General features: G+C 37.9%; 1 protein-coding gene across 1 annotated transcript; it reads right to left on the bottom strand.

Moving 5' to 3' along the window:
* Positions 1 to 7,450: 7,450 nt before the first annotated feature.
* Positions 7,451 to 8,305, bottom strand: LOC107780094 (VQ motif-containing protein 20-like). The gene has a single exon (XM_016600615.2). It carries the CDS (start codon positions 8,303 to 8,305, stop codon positions 7,451 to 7,453), a length of 855 nt encoding a protein of 284 aa, XP_016456101.1.
* Between the last annotated feature and the right edge of the window lie 9,652 nt (positions 8,306 to 17,957).

Below are 17,957 nucleotides of genomic sequence, written 5' to 3'. Positions count from 1 at the left end.
TCTACTGTAGCTAGTAGCCCCGAACCGGCCAAACCCTGAGTCCCCCTCACACCAGGCTAATGCTAGATGTGAATACCACTCTAGAGGAGTGGGACATGATACATAAGACTGTTGGATTCTTAAGAGAGCAGTGGAAGACCTCATCGAGGTCAAGGCAATAGTGCTTAGGGATGAAGAGACCCCTAATATGATGAACAATCCTCTGCCTATTCACACCAATGGGCCAGTAATCGGAATGATCTGTGAAGATGAGGAATTTGATTCAATACTGAAAGCCACAGTAGCCATTTCCGCGGCAGAAGAGAAACCTAAAAACGGGCGCCAAACCTGAAAAGTTTTCTGTCAGATGGGAGTCTCGGTAGCCGGTCTTGCTATCTTTTCTGCGTCAGGATTATTTCAGGGTGTAATGCGGACGTTTTACTTTTATTGTCTTTCTTTGTGATGTAAACCCTTCTATCTTTAATTTTTTTTTTTTAAAAAAAAAAAATCAAATCAAATGAAATTAATATTTTATTGAATGTCTCTTTTCTTAATCTTGTCATATTTCTTGTTCTTTTTTCAGTTCTGTTAATGCAGATTTTAATGACATGACATGCTTGCGAACTTCATGCATAGATCCTAAAATGCTGCCAGACCTCGAAATAATGAATCAAGAAGCAGAATGTGTTGAAGATAAGGTTTGTGAGAAAATAAACAAATAATTGGAACAATAGGTCTAGGCCAAGTCCGAATGAAATCAGAAGAAGTTGAAATTCCCTCTCTTCGGATCATTGTTGAAGCCGAGATTGAGGATAAAGATTGGGTCAAGAATCGATTGGAACAATTGACACTGATTGATGAAAAGCGATTGTCCGCAGTTTGTCACGAGTAGTTGTACCAACAAAGAGTGGCTAATGCCTACAACAAGAAAGTGCGGCCAGAAAATTTGAAGTGGGGCAACTCGTTCTGAGATGTATCTTCCCGCATCATGAAGAAGCTAAAGGAAATTGGCTCCAAATTGATTCAGTCAAAAAGGTAGTGTGTTTGACCCTTCACGACCTTTAATGCTCTTTGATTGAGATGACGAAGGCTTTCATTCTCGCTATCCAAATACCATTAACCCTTTTTGCCAACCCTTTAAGACTGTTACCTTTCTTTGATTACCCTCTTTGGAGCGTGAAGGAGTTATAGAAAAAGAAAAAAAAAACAAGAAAGAAAAAAAAAAGGAAAGAGAAAGAAAACAAAACAGACAGAAAGACAAAAGAAAAAAAATAGTTCATGTTACATTGAACTACGTTCGACTTGATTCCGAAAGAATACGTAGGCAGCCTATCTCTGGGTTTCAGTCACACTAAAATAAAAAATCCACATTCCCCCCAAAAAGTTAAAACTGGGGCAGATATTACAATGGTTCAACGATGATTTTGCCTGAAAGGTCCCAAAGTTGTAATTCAATCCAAATTCTTTTTACCCAAATCCTTTTCAAGTCCTTTCGATCAATCAACGAGAATGTTCAAGAATTGGAGGATATAGTCATTTGGATCTGATGCAACCAAAATAAAGAAATAAAATGAGAGATCTTCATTGGTGGAAACCCTCACAGGCATCATAGGACGATGACGAGCAGAGAAAATGAAAATGAGAGTCTTGTAGTGAAAACTCGCAAACAGCACTATAAGGCGATGGTGAGAAAAGAAATGAGAGAGGTCAGTTAGCGAAAACCCGCAAAGGGCGCTACTAGCCGAATTGAGGTCTTTGATACTCCGGTATGAGCACAACCAAGACAGTTTCAAGTTGAACATTTGCGATGGATTTTGGGAATTAGATAGCTCAGACGGATCAAGTGTCCAGTCCAAAAGGCATGTCATGTTCATTGAAGTCCGCATGTACTCCTAGATAAGTCCTTCTTTAATTTATGTTCCCCGAAAGGGACACCTCTTGTTTAAACTCATTCTCCATTCCATTGTTGTTTTCTTTGAATTCCTTTCGGTATAACTTCGTGTCAAAATAAAGGCAAAGAAAGGATGGTAAGACCGATTACAGGGCTCTCGTTTGAAGCGAACAGATACATTGAAAAGGCACCCAGCCTTGGCAAAGGGCATCAAATCAACCCTGATTGGCCATGGTGGCTGATGCTTTGAAATCAAAAACTCTCGAAAGGAGGAAATCAAATTGAAAATTCCTACAAGGCAAAATGAAGTTGAATAGATTAAGTCCCAAGTGGCTAACCGTTTTGGCAAAGTTTGAAAAGTCAATGGTTCCCCAATGCTCTGAAATTAAAAGTTTTAGAGGAAAGAAGTCAAAAGTGAAATGCCACAAAGGCAAAATAAAGTTGAAAAGGTTAAGTCCCACGCGACCAACCGTCATATAAAAGTTTGAAATGTCAAAGTCTCTCCGGGGCCAGAAATGCAAGTGGTATTCACAAAACATCCAGTGGCAGGTTGAAATCATCATCAAAAGAAGATGGTCACAAAGCCAAGCTGCCAAAGACAGTAAGACCACAAACCGACCACCACTTTTAAAACTCATAATTTTTCTTTGTTTGCAGCAGGAATAAAGCAGTGCAGAATGGCGATTCCTAAAGGACGAATGTCACAAAAGGTGAGTTTCGCAAAATCTCTATTTTCTTTTATTTTCAGAATGCATCACTATTATAGATTATTTTCGTAGCTTAACCCAGGTAGAATCTTTTCGCCTAGGGGATCCAGCTCATAGTTCCGGGTAGAAGTACTCTTCTCCCGGGCTTTTTTACGTAGCTTAACCCAGGTAGAACCTTTTCGTCTAGGGGTATCCAGATCATAGTTTCCGGGTAGAAGTACTATTCGCTCAGATTGTTTTACGTAGCTTAACCCAGGTAGAACCTTTTCGCCTAAGGGGATCCAACTCATAGTTCCGGGTAGAAGTACTCTTCGCTCAGGATGTTTTACGTAGCTTAACCTAGGTAGAACCTTTTCGACTAGGGGGATCCAACTCATAGTTCCGGGTAGAAGTACTCTTCGCCCAGGCTGTTTTACGTAGTTTAACCCAGGTAGAACCTTTTCTCCTAGGGAGATCCAGCTCATAGTTCTCGGGTAGAAGTACTCTTCGCTCAAGATGTTTTACGTGCTTAACCAGGTAGAACATTTTTGCCTAGGGGGATCCAGCTCATAGTTCCGGGTAGAAGTACTCTTCGCCCAAGTTGTTTTACGTAGCTTAACCCAGGTAGAACATTTTCGCCTAGGGGGATCCAGCTCATAGTTCTGGGTAGAAGTACTCTCCGCCCAGGCTGTTTTACAGTAGCTTAACTCAGGTAGAACCGTTTCGCCTAGGGGGATCCAGCTCATAGTTCCGGGTAGAAGTACTCTTCGCTCATGTTGTTTTTCGTAGCTTAACCCAGGTAGAACCTTTTCGCCTAAGGGGATCCAGCTCATAGTTCCGAGTAGAAGTACTCTTCGCTCAGGTTGTTTTACGTAGCTTAACCCAGGTAGAACCTTTTTGCATAGGGGGATCCAGCTCATAGTTCCGGGTAGAAATACTTTTCGCCCAGGCTATTTTTCGTAGCTTACCCCAGGTAGAACCTTTTCGCCTAGGGGGATCCAACTCATAGTTTCGGGGTAGAAGTACTCTTCGCCTAGGCTGTTTTTCGTAGCTTAACCCAGGTAGATCCTTTTCTCCTAGGGAGATCCAACTTATAGTTTCCGGGTAGAAGTACTCTTCGCTCAAGATATTTTACGTATTTTAACCCAGGTAGAACCTTTTCGTCTAGGGGGATCCAGCTCATAGTTCCGGGTAGAAGTACTCTTTGCTCAGGTTGTTTTACGTAGCTTAACCCAGGTAGAACCTTTTCTCCTAAGGGGATCCAGCTCATAGTTCCGGGTAGAAGTACCATTCGCTTAGGTTATTTTACGTAGCTTAACCCAGGTAGAAACTTTTCTCCTAGGGGGATCCAGCTCATATTTCGGGTAGAAGTACTTTTCACCCAGGCTCGTTTTTCGCAATTTAACCAAGGTAGAACATTTTCTCCCAGGGGATTCATTTTCATTTCAGTAATATAGGGCACCGGCACCTGTTTACATTTCTTTTCCGTAATACAGGGTACCATCCCCTGGTTACATTTCCTTTTAGTAATACAGGACGCCATCCCATGACTACATTCTTTTCAGAAATACAGGTTATCAACCCCTGATTACATTCTTTTTCCGTAATACAAGGTACCAAACCCTGGTTACATTTCCTTGCCAGTATTAGGGTACACCAATCCCTAGTCGCTTTTCCAATATAGGGTCTCCACTCCCTAGTTTCTTTCATTTTAGACATAGGGTCTCTATTCCCTAGTCTCTGTTATTTCGGAGTACACCATTCCCGACCTTTTACTGCTTTCAATAAAGAAGTAGTTTAGAATTTTGTTACAATAACTCACGAAATTTCCTAGTGCAAACTAGGGTAGAAAAATTTCGTTCGTTTGTTTGTTTTGGTATCTGAGTAGGTTTTACCTCGAGGCATAGGGTTCGAGATGACCAAAAGAAGAAGTCTCAATTCAGGATAAAAGAAAAGAAAAAATAGGTGAATCCAAAATGTAAAAGCAGTTGAAAAGATGTGGAATGCTCAAGACATGGCTGAAGCCACGAGCATTGGAGTCCTGTTTTGATTAGAAGAAGCTATAGAACAATGAACTAGCACCTACAACTAGCGAGCATCAAGGTTTAGATCAGAGTCTGCATGAAGAACCAATCAAGACTCAAGATCAAGTTTCAGAAGACTCATAGATAGGAATCTTGTAACTCATAGCTAATAGACTTGTTTAGTTTCTTTTTTTTTTAATAATAGCACGATCGTGGACCAGAGCCTCGATGGAACCTCACTCGACTCCTCAACTCATCATTCCACCATTCTCCTTGAACTACACATGACCTGATTCCCCTATAACCCGGGATATGTAGGTTGTCCAAAACCAGGATTCGGTTACACCCTATCTTTTATTTCTTTTCCTTTTGAATAACGGTTTGGTCAAAAATTAGTTACATGGATCACCTAGTTTTTGCCTGAAATCTCTTCATGTTTCCAAGCAAAGAGAGACAGCTGTGAGCACCTAATTTTTGACTATATTTGAATTTTTACCACCTTCTACTATGTAAATATTTTTAGAAATTTAATATATATATTTTTTAGCTTTGTTACATTATTTTTATATAGGTTAAGAATTAAAAATAATTTAAAAGGTCAAATTATTACTATTAGTATTATTTTTATTTTTTATCTTTATTTTAAAATAAAATAAATTTAAAAAAATGAAAAGATTAAATATTTTTTTAAATTTTCGGATGGGAATAAAATAATAGGATTAAAAGTATGGAATAAAAAATAAAAAATAAAAGTAGGTGGAAATTATTTTTTTTAAAAAGTAAAAGAAAGTGAAAAATTAAAAAAATAAAAGTAAAAGAATGTGAAAATTTTAAAAAATAAAATATAAAAGAAAGATGAAATTAAAAAATAAAAGTAAAGGTATCTGAAAATTTTAAAAGAAAAGTAAAATAAGTGAAAATTTAAAAAAGAAAAGTAAAATAAGTGGAAAATTTAAAAAAGTAAAGTAAAAAAAATGAAAAATTAAAAAATAAAAGTAAAAGAAAGTGGAGAATTATTTTGTTTTTTAAAAAAAGAAAAATGGAAAGTGGGAATTCTTTTTAATTAAAATAAAAAAATCTGAAAAAATTTCGATTTTTTTCTTCTATAAATATAAGAGAAATGTGAGGATAAAGGGGGGATAAGGAAAAAAAAGAAGGGAGGAGGGAATTGAGAGAAACTATTTTTTCTTCTTCTACACTAAGAGAATTTCTACTCGTGTCATTCTTTCTTCGTCTTTCTTTCAAACAATCCAGCAAGTCATCACCCAAAACCCAACAAAAATACTTCATAACATCCTTTTTTACACGCCAAAAAGTGGAGTCAATAGTCGAGGTCGATGATTCCGTTGGAGCTCCGTTCACTAGATTTGATGTTATTCTTCGCTTATACTTGTTCGACGTTCGTTTGAGTTATTGTACCTGTTCTTGGAGACTCATTTAATTGGAAATTTTGCATTAAAGGTTTATTCTTCCCTCTGTTTTTTTATCTTATTTCATGTGATTTTATTTATTTGCCTTTAAACTTTATAAATAATAATATAAGTTAGTCCTTAAATGCTATATGCTTAATCATATTTTTGAAAATATGGTATTCAAACTTGCTTTAAAGTTGGAAAGATTTGTACCCTAATGAGTTTGGGCTTCAATTTTTGAGTTGTAGGGTGTTGGTATATGATATTTTATTTATTCAAATATCTAAAATCATACACTTCTTCCATAAGTAATTTCATAATTCATGGCCTTCACAATAATCTCAAACTCAGGAAAGAAACAAATCATGAATGCGCTAGAATGCTTTAGGCGTACTCATAATTAACTAAATCATCGTGATTATGTATACGTTCGCGTGACATAATTACGATTTTCAAAACTAAAACCAAGGTATGCGTTCGCGCAACTTCGGGCGAAATAACCTTAAATATAATAAAAATGCTATTAATTGCGCGCACGTACACGTGACATGATTTTGGCACAATAAACAAAACGGATTCACACACGTGATTCGTTTCAAAGATAATTCCATATTTTAAAATAAAAGCGGATAGATAAAACATGAAAATCAATAAATCACAGTTTATCTAAATTAATTCAAGCCAAGTTGTAGTCAATAAAGCGACCGTGCTAGAACCACGGGACTCGGGGAATGCCTTACACCTTCTCCCCAGTCAACAGAATTCCTTATCTGGATTTTGTTTTCGCAGACCAATAATAATAGAGTCAAACCTTCCTTTGACTAGGGATTCAAATAAAAGGTGACGTGGAACACCCCAAAAATCAATTTCAAGTGACGACTCTGTAAATAAAATAATTCCTATTCAAATTTGTCACTTGAAAAAACTCTTTAACCCACAACAATTCATTAACACATATATCTTTTGTGGGGGAAAAAGGAAGTGTGACAATCATAAGTTACAATATTAGTAACTTGAAAGCCAGTTAGTACATCAAACTGTTAAAAGATAACATAAGCTACGTATGAGAATTCTCATAGTAGAAGATGGAATCAACTCAATATACACATAAACAAGAGACAGAATTTGCACACTACATCATTATCAGATCTAAATAATTGAGATTGCAAAGAACAAAAGTAATCTTATTAATTTCAACTACAAAATAATACTATCAACTACAGAACGGAAATCAAAATAAAATAACCATTCATTTTCTTCTATGGCTATTTCATTATTGAAAAAAAAATCTAGATTTATTTAAACTCTACCTACAAGGAAAAATGCTGCAAAATATTTTCCTTATCTGAAACATAAAGGAATCTGAAAGACAACAGTAAAAATAAAATAAAAATCCCAATCACTTAAAAAACTACGAAAAAGAAGTCCTAATTCTCTTATAATATCCGAAGCTGGACTTCAAAAATCTGGAAGCTCCTTAATATTTTCCGATGAAGAAGAAGAAATGGAACTTCTCATACTAGTACTAGGCATAAAAAACAATGGATCGGTATAGTTACAAAATGGCTGATCTGTGAAAAATAAATCGGTCGAATTTGGACTAAGAAAAGGTGCATTACTATCTAAGAAAATTGGAGGGTCACTAAGATTATTATAATTACTAATACCACTATTAATATCATTAATATTAGGTAGATCAAAAATTGTTGGAGGAGGAGGAACATAACAAGAAGCTGATGAATTAACCTGAGCATCTCCTACACTGCAATTATTACCACTATTTTCATCCGTGACAACCGATGTAGATTCATTGTCATCATTGGCCAATAACTCACATTTCTTATTAATGTTCCTATTATTATTTTGATAAATAATTTCTTTATCAGGTCTGAGGATATCTCCAAGACAGCTTTCGGGGCCAGAAACGGGGTCCTCCTCCTCGGATTTGGGATGTTGAGGTAGAGGAAGAGGTGGATGAGAAGGAGAAGAGTTGTCGTCTTCTCGTGAAAAGCCAGTGAGTTTTTGGACCAATGCCATGAAATCGCGCGGATGAGTGTGGATAACTTTAGGAGGATGTGTGTGGATGATAATGGGATGACGTGGTTGTTGAGGGATGGTGGTTGAGGTGGTGGCTGCGACCCCATTAAATAGGGAGGAAGAAGACGAAGAAGAAGATAACGAATTGGTCGATGATTTCTTGATCAAATGAGAGTTCTTATTGATCTTCAAAGGAGGAGAAATATTGTTGTTATTGCTAATCATGTCTTGATCTGCCTTAATTGCATGATTGTCGTAGAATTGTGCATGGCTCATGGTTAATTCAATTTTGGTTTCCTAAGCTAATTCCAACAACTCCAAAATTGATATATCTCTATCAATATGAGATAAGGTTATGAATGTAATATATGTATGATATAAAGATAGAGATATTGCTTAATTTGTGAATCTCTTTGATTATTGGGAGGTTTAATTTGAGTGGAGTTGATGAGAGGTAAGTGAATTTGTGTGGTGAATATATAGAAGAAACTTGAGTGATGAGCTGTGGGTGAAAGTTTAGGTGTAAAGATTAGCGAATTCATCGGCTATGAAAAAGGCAGCACGTTATTTGCGAAAATAAAGCTCTTGTTTCCACGTTAAAATAATGAATAATCAAATTCACCACGTCCAATTAACTTAACTTTAGGAGCAAATATTAGAGAAATTAGAATATTTTTAATATATAGGGCTTATGGTTTAAAATTTATGTTTTACATTTTATTTTCAGTCAAATGTCTTAGCTGTAATTTTAAAATGTTTCTCTTAAAAGTTTCTCACATCTTTTGATATTTTAAGGAGCAACACGTGATAACACTATCTATTAGTGTAACGACCCGACCGGTCGTTTTAAGTATTATAACCCCGTTTCCCCATTTACTGATTAAATTGGGCTTTACAGTTGTTGTGTAACTTGCCGGGGCAATTGGTTCGGGTCCCGTGAGGTTTTGGAATGAATTGGAATACTTAGTTCCAAGGTTTAAAGCTTAAGTTAAAATAGTGGTCAAATGTCGACTTATATGTAAACGACCTCAGAATTTAATTCTAATGATTCCAATAGCTCCGTATGGTGATTTTGGATTTAGGAGCGTGTCCGAAAATTATTTGGAAGTACGTAGTGGAATTTGGCTTGAAATACCGAAAGTTATATTTTTAGGAAGTTTGACCGGGGGTGACTTTCTGATATCGAGGTCGGAATCTGATTCCGGAAATTTGAATAGGTCTGTAATGTGAAATGTGACTTGTATGCAAAATTTAAGGTCAATCGGACGTGATTTGATAGGTTTCAGCGTCGTTTGTAGAATTTGGAAATTTATTAGGCTTGAATCCGTGTGTATTTCGTATTTTTGAGGTTGTTAGGTATGATTTGAGGCCTCGAGTAGGTCCGTGTTATGTAATGGAACTTGTTGGTATATTCGGACGGGGACCCGAGGGTCTCGGGTGAGTTTCGGATGGTTAACGGATTGATTTTTGAATTTGGAAGATTGCTGGAACTGAAGCCTTCTGGTGTAATCGCACCTGCGGAAAAGTGGTCGCAGGTGCGAGCTCGCAAGTGTGAGCAGGGGAGCGCTGAAGCGAGGCGCGCAGGTGCGGAAGGATCTTTGCAGGTGCGGAATCGCACCTGCGCGAGAAGGAATGCAGATGAGGGCATAGGGCTGTGAGGCATAGGTCAGAGGTGCAAGGGAAAATTCTGCACATGCGTGAGCGCAAATGCGACGTTTGCTCAAACAAGCGGATGCGAAGGTACGCAAAACTTGTCCGCAAATGCGAAAATCGCTGGGGCAGAACCTTAAATTCGAGGGTTCGATATTTTTAACCCATTTTCGGATTTTGGAGCTTGTGTTGGGCGATTTTGGAGAGGAATTTTTTCACACAACTTGGGGTAAGTGTTCTTAACTCCCTTGTGATTATATTACATGAATTAGTCTTCATTTTTGGTGTAAGATTATTGAATCTTCAAGAGAAATAGAAGGAAATTTCTATAATGTCACAAAATGATTTTTTTTTTCAAGTTTGAATACCGATTTGGAGTCGGATTTGAGTGAAATTAGTATGGTTGAACTTGTAACTGGATGTGTTGTCGTATTTTGTGAGTTTTGTCGGATTTCGAGACGTGGGCCCCACGAATAATTTTTGGGGCGTAATTTCAGATTTTGTGAAAAATATTAGTATTTTGATATTGAATTAATTCCTATAAATTGTGTGGACTGAATCAAATTAATTATGGTAGATTTGAGCCATTCGGGGAGTTGATACGCGCATGATGAGATTTCTGGAGCATTGTTTAACTTGCTCGATATTGGATTCGGCTTGTTCGAGGTAAGTAACTCTTCTAATCTTGGAGTTGAGGGTATGAACCCTGAATATATGTATTTTGTAAATTGTTGGGAGGTAACGCACATGCTAGGTGACGGGCGTGTGGGCGTGCACTATAGAAATTATGACATAATTATTTTTGTGGAATTTTATAGTTAAATAATCTTGGCATTTTCCATGCGGTTTTATGTGTTAAAGAAATTGAGCTGAAAAGCATATTAAAAATCATGTTAAGGCTATGTGTCAATATTATTGGGACCCATAGAGGTCATATTGCTGTGAATTATTGTGTTAAATTGAAAATTCATACTTAGCCATATTCATTTTATTGCATATCATGTCTCAGTTTCTGTTGTTATTTATTGATACAACATATCATCATTTTGGGTAATTTTCATGACATTGTGAGCCCGAGAGACTGGAGAGATTGATGACTGAGTGAGGCCGAGGGCCTGATTTGTGAGGATATTTATGGGATCGAGCTGTACGCCGCAGCAGGACATGTTGGCTTTATATATATTATTATTGCACGTGAGTTGGCCGTGCAGCACGTGAGTGGGCCGTGCAGATCATTATATTATTATTACACGTGAGTTGGCCGTGCGACACGTGAGTTGGCCGTGCAGATCCTTATATTATTATTGCACGTGAGTTGGCCGTGCGGATCCTTATATTATTATTGCACGTGAGTTGGCCGTACAGATCCCTATATTATTATTGCACGTGAGTTGGCCGTGCAGTACGTGAGTTTTCGTGCAGATCCAGATATTTATATTATGTCACGTGAATTGTCCGTGCTTATAGTGCTTGGGCTGTAAGAACCCCTCATGAGTCTGTACACCCCCAGTGAGCGCAGTCGACTATAAACAGGGATCGGGCTGCACGCCGCGGCAGGTATTGTATAGCGCTGAGTGATTGAGTGTGCTGAGCACATTGAGAGAGAATGCGAGACAATGAGATTGAGTACTCTTAGAGTGTGAGTACATGGGTGCAATCTCTGAGATACATTGCATTGACATGCACACATGACATATATGCATAGAGATGTGTTTTCCTTATGCTGTACGATATCACATTATTCATGATTTCTCACACATTTTGACAGATGGGCATAGTGATGCATTTGTTTTACACGGGTTATCCGGAAGGAAAATGAAACATATTGTTTATTATTGAAAAGATTTTTGGAGAAATTTATTCTTTTTCAAACTATTCATATTATTGACAACTTCGGCAAAAGATTTGAGTTTTTACCGATGGATTTGAAAGGAAGAAATATTATTTTTGAAATCATAATTTGGCTGAGCATTTTATTTCTGAGTTATTTCTGGTATTATTTGCTTATTGTTCTTATGGACTGTTATGGACTATTGGTTTTGGACCCGACCTTAGTGGAAGCTCGTCACTACTTTCAACCTACGGCTAGGTTTGTTACTTACTGAGTACATGGGGTCGGTTGTACTGATACTACACTTCTGCACATTTCGTGCAGATGTTGGCTGCTGTTGTTGATGTGCTCGATGGTTGCAGGATTTGAAGATGTACCTGCGTTCCTGTTGTAGCTGCCTCTTGTTCAGGGTAGCCTTAGATTTATAAAAGCTCTGTTTATGTATTATTCAAACAGACTATGTATTTATTTCATTTCCGCTTTGTATACTCTATTCTTAGAAGCTCATGATTTGTACTACCAGTTCTTGGATAAAAGTATTGGTTTTAGATATTTTCTTTTAATTAATTACCTCGTTAATTTTATTGGAATCAGATAGTTGGTAATTGGCTTACCTAACGGATTGGGTTAGGTGCCATCACGACTAGTTGGATTTTGGGTCGTGACAAGGTGGTATCAGAGCTCTAGGTTCATAGGTTCTACAAGTCATGAGCAAATGTCTAGTAGAGTCTTGCGAATCGGTATGATGACGTCCATACTTATCTTCGAGAGGCTACGGGGCATTTATGATATATACTTCCCATTTTTCTTTCCTTATCGTGTGAGATTGATTCAGCTTGAGTCATAAACTCTTTGAATTCCTTCCACGTATTCGTATGCGCACATGAACGCTCGGTATTATCTGTGCATGGCGGCTTGTGATTCCATAACCGAAGTTCGAGATGAGTATTCTATGTTTTTAGGATGGGCCAGTCTGGAGGACTTGAGGCCAGGTTTAGACCGCAGCTTAAGCTCGGTAGCTTCAGTTGTAACCTGTACAATTGGACTTATATGTCCGGTAATGACCCTGCAGTGGAATTTGTAGCTGGATGAGCGGTGAAATGGCGGTATGATGGGTATGATGTGACCGCGGGATGTGTTAAGACGATTTGAACATAACGAGAAGTGTTTCCTTGAAATGTAAAGAAATGGCCATTGGGTGCTTGATTTTCGTTTTAATATGACATACAGTCTCGAGTATGAATGTTTTGAAGGATCTTTCATATTGTTAAATTTTGGGGTAAATTAAATTCTCATGTCTGGGTAATGAGTTTGGACTCAGATTGACTAAGTTATTATATAGTAATTGTGACTGCAAAAAAATATAACAAGATGCCAATTTGAGGCTAGAGAGGTGGGTTATCTCCTAGAGAGTAATCTACGTAGGTATGTTCCTTATATGTGAGTGGAGAGTTACTTTTCCGCCAGCAGGGCGTATGTGTGGAGATTTGAATTTGAATTTGAATCTGGCTGAGAAAGTTAATTTGAGTGTCAAGAGAATGATTGCGAGCTTAGCAGATGATTTGGAGTATTTTATGGTTGGCGTTGTATGAGCTTGAGAAGAATTTTTCGTTGAACTGACGGAAGTATTAGGGCAGTTGTAGAGTATGGATATTGTGAGTTATGGAGTGTTTAAATTTATAGCTTTGAGCCAAGTGGGGGAGCCTGCTGCAGATGGCTTAATTTCATGGTTATATATTAAATTTTAGTTTTGGTCTGAGGAATACTTGTGGATTAGTTATGAATTGCAGAGATGGAGTTCGAGAATGACTTGAGTAAACGAATTCTTGGATATGGGTTATATTGTACTTTATGAGTATGTGAAAATCATGGGATGAGTGAGTTGTTATTTTCAAAATATGTAGTACGCACGGAGTATGAATTTGATTGGGGGTATTAAAGTAGAGTTACTTCTTTGAGTGTTGTTGTGCTAATGGGGCATGTGTCTTTTGACCCATTTGGGCGGTGCAATTAGATTTGAGCAAAGTGGGTGACTCCCGAGAAAATTCTAGTGGGTTTGAAAATTTTATATAGCAATTGAGAATTTCTCCGAACTTGTGTATGGATAAAACCTAAGATTTACACTGGATGGTGCCTGGACTTGCGGAAATTCTGTATGACTATGGATTCTATGTTGTAGTCTAAGGAGGGTGAGGAGAATAATTTCAAATTCACATAAGGTATTTTCAGAGCGAGTGTTAAATTATGATATTTTTGAAGGTGCTTAAGAAGAATACAGTTGCTTATGGGCCGTAGGGCGTTGTGGTTCTATGCTAAGGTTTGTGGGGTGAGTTGTGGTTAAAGATCGTGGTGTTTTAGCAAGGAGAAGTATCAATTTCAAAACAAATTCGGAAGGGACTTGGAGAAATAAGATAACTTGGTAGTAGGTTGGATCAGTATGGTAATGGATATGATCGGTTCTTTGAGTGCTTATGATGTGAGGGTTTTCTACAGGTTCTTTGTGGCAATACACCTGGACTTGGCAACCTACGTGGCTTGGTCGAGTTAGAGAAGTTTAGTTTTAAGGGCTTGATTATGTGTAAATGGATTCCAAAGTATTCTTGATGGTTTCTACCGGTGTGGAGGACGTGTTGTGTATTGTGATTTTCTCCTGGAAAGAAGCAAGAGAAAGGTTTCTAACTAAAATGGTATGTAAATTATTGGTGACTCAAAGTTGATAATAATATTCTTGTGTTTTTCACATGATGGCAAGATAGATGTTATGTGTCGTACGAAAGCTAGATTTTCATGTACAAGGTGGTAGTACAGTCTTGAAGAGAAGGTAACGAATGTTGGACAACATGGACGATTTCAAATAACTAGATGAATACTATTATTACTTGGTATTGTATGAGAAAAAGGGCGGACTTCAGAAGGCGCATTGAATTTTGACTTACGGATGTATAAATTAGTACTACAGTACTCACATAGTTGATAGACTGCTGATATTCAAATTTTGTCAAGTGGCACGGAAGAACTTTTAAAGTATTTCTCGTGGGATGATCGTGTATGAGAGAGGTGTTAGGCATTCGGGCGGTGGAGATGGAATCAAATATGGTGATTCGCGCGTTCTATGGATTTGGAGATTGGGAGTTCCCAAGAGCAGATTGTTTCATGGTTGGGGACTGTGAAGTTGTGGCCGGAGCTAGCCAGGTGATAAAATGTGTTATGATTCAGTCATTATGGATTTTCAGAGGGATTTTTATCTATTTGTGGGTAACCCGAGTTGATTTGGGGGTCCATAGGTAGGCCCAATTAAGATGTGTATTTTACACCGAGTCGGAATGGTTGGCTCCATACTGCTATTATTGAGGGATGTGTCATTTGGTTGATGTTGAACTTATTCGTGTTCTCAAATGATCTGTGAGTTACTCGTTTATGCTACGAGGAGTTGTGATTCATTGGTTATGTGCACAGATGGTGCGGTTCTATTTGAGCTTTATAGCGGAATTTGAGTGTGATGAGTATTTGGGTATTGCATGATCGATAGCGTAATGGTTATGTCCTTTCAGGTTTTGTGTGGTATTTTTGTCATTTGCCTCTCCGTCATTATTAATTTGGAGCAGGGTGGCTCAGAGTATATAACATGAACCTCGTGTTAAAATCAGGTGATGGTTCTACAGTGTATGATGAATTTTCAGTGTTTCGTTGTGGAGGTACTTGTTAATCTGGCGGTGCAGTTATCTCATTTGAGTCATTTTTCATGACTGAGTACATTTGAATTGTTGCGTATTAGTGTGTGGATGGCACGAGTTGTGGCTCTGAGTTATATTGGTGAGGCATGTCTATGGAACAATTGTATTAAGTAATATAAGGTCATTGGACCTGGAATGGGTACTATCCGGTTTAATTTCGGTATATTCGGGAGTATAATATTTAAAGTCGGCTCAGAAAGTGATTACTATTCCGGTTAGGGCGAGAGATCTCCATGACTTGTTGGTCGGATAAGGGGTTACGAGATTCTGCATGTTTCTTTTATCATCAACAATGTACGGAGGTTTTGGGATGAGGTTTGGTTTGATATGAGTTTAATACTAGTATTTGGTTGGTTTTGTAGTAGTCACCGTGATCAGGAATGGTGCTACGAACATACGAGTTGTGTAATATGAAGGTGATTATGTCCGTGGTTATAGTTATATCTCGATGTAACTTGTTCAAACTCATACAATGTGTAAATGTAAGATTCGTGTCTTGAAAGAAATTCTAAAGTTTGAAAATTAAATTCCAAGGTTTATGGGCTAAAGTTAAATCAATGATTTCAGTTGTAATGTATTGTCAAGCCTATATGGAATAATGTGACGTGGGTTCACCCCCGAGTACGTGTGTGGTAAGATAGAACAGTGATTTGATGGCTTGGAAACAACTCTTGGCATGTTCGAGAACGAACGTATGTTTAAGTGGGGGAGAGTGTAACGACCCGGCCTGTCGTTTTGAATATTACAACCCCATTTCCCCATTTACTACTCAAATTGGGCTTTACAGTTGTTGTGTGACTTGCCGGGGCAATTGGTTCGGGTCCGGTGAGGTTTTGGAATGAATTGGAACACTTAGTTCTAAGGTTTAAAGCTTAAGTTAAAATAGTAACCAGATGTCGATTTATGTGTAAACGACCTCGGAATTTAATTCTGATGATTCCAATAACTCCGTATGGTGATTTTGGACTTGGGAGCGTGTCCAAAAAATTATTTGGAAGTACGTAGTGGAATTTGGCTTAAAATGCCGAAAGTTAAATTTTTGGAAAGTTTGACCGGGGAGTTGAATTTCTGATATCAAGATCAGAATCTGATTCCGGAAATTTGATAGGTATATAATGTGAAATGTGACTTGTGTGCAAAATTTGAGGTCAATCGGACGTGATTTGATAGGTTTCGGCGACGTTTGTAGAATTTAGAAATTTGGAAATTTATTAGGCTTGAATCCGTGTGTAGTTCGTATTTTTGAGGATATTAGGTATGATTTGAGGCACTGAGTAGGTCCGTGTTATGTTATGGAACTTGTTGGTATGTTCAGACGGGGACCCAAGGGCCTCAGGTGAGTTTCGGATGCTTAACGGATTGATTTTTGAATTTGGAAGACTGCTGGAACTGAAGCCTTCTGGTGTAATCGCACTTGCGGAAAAGTGGTCGCAGGTGCGAGCTCGCAAAGTGAGAGCAGGGGAGCGCTGAAGCAAGGCGCGCAGGTGCGGAATTGCACCTGCACGAGAAGGAGCGCAAATGCGGGCAGAGGGCAGTGAGGCATTGGTCGCAGGTGCGAGGGAAAATTCCGCACCTGCATGAGCACAAATGCAATGTTTGCTCGCACAAGCGGATGCGCAGGTGCGCAAAACTTGTCCGCAAATGTGGAAATCGTTGGGACAGAAACTTAAATTCGAGGGTTCGACATTTTTCACCCATTTTCGGATTTTGGAGCTCGTGTTGGGCAATTTTGGAGAGGAAACCTTCCACACAACTTGGGGTATGTGTTCTTAACTCTCTTGTGATTATATTCCATGAATTAGTCTTCATTTTTAGTGTAAGATTATTGAATCTTCAAGAGAAATAGAAGGAAATTTTTATAATGTCACAATTTTTTTTTTCAAGTTTGAATACCGATTTGGAGTCGGATTTGAGTAAAATTAGTATGGTTGAACTTGTAATTGGATGGGTTGTCGTATTTTGTGAGTTTTGTCGGATTTCGAGACGTGAGCCCTACGGGTGATTTTTGGGGGCGTAATTTCAGATTTTGTGGAAAGTATTAGCATTTTGATATGGAATTAATTCCTATAAATTGTGTGGGCTGAATCAAATTAATTGTGGTAGATTCGAGCCGTTCGGGAGTTGATACGCGCATAATGGGATTTCTGGAGCATTGTTTAGCTTGCTCGACATTGGATTCGGCTTGTTCGAGGTAAGTAACTCTTCTAATCTTGGAGTTGAGGGTATGAATCCTAAATATATGTATTTTGTGAATTGTTGGGAGGTAACGCACGTGCTAGGTGACGGGCGTGTGAGCGTGCACTATAGAAATTGTGACATAATTATTTTTGTGGAATTTTATAGTTAAATAATCTTGGCATTTTTCATGCGGTTTTATGTGTTAAAGAAATTGAGCTGAAAAGCATATTAAAAATCATGTTGAGGTTATGTGCCAGTATTATTGGGACTCACAGAGGTTATATTGCTGTGAATTTTTGTGTTAAATTGATAATTCATACTCAGTCATATTCATTTCATTGCATATTATATCTCAATCTCTGTTATTATTTATTGATACAACATATCATCATTTTGGGTTATTTTCATGACATTGTGAGCTCGAGAGACTGGAGAGATTGATGACTAAGTGAGGCCGAGGGCTTGATTTGTGAGGATATTTATGGGATCGGGATGTACGCCGCAACAGGCCATGTTGGCTTTATATATATTATTA

This window comes from Nicotiana tabacum, chromosome 22 (assembly GCF_000715075.1).
Source record: "Nicotiana tabacum cultivar K326 chromosome 22, ASM71507v2, whole genome shotgun sequence".
Taxonomy (NCBI): Eukaryota; Viridiplantae; Streptophyta; class Magnoliopsida; order Solanales; family Solanaceae; genus Nicotiana; species Nicotiana tabacum.
The sequence above is the reverse complement of the archived record's forward strand: the minus strand, read 5'-3'. Positions and strand labels throughout refer to the sequence as shown.

Bases quoted from the DNA above. Each gene is read 5' to 3' on its own strand.
- LOC107780094 (XM_016600615.2), bottom strand. From the start codon at position 8,305: ATGAGCCATGCACAATTCTACGACAATCATGCAATTAAGGCAGATCAA.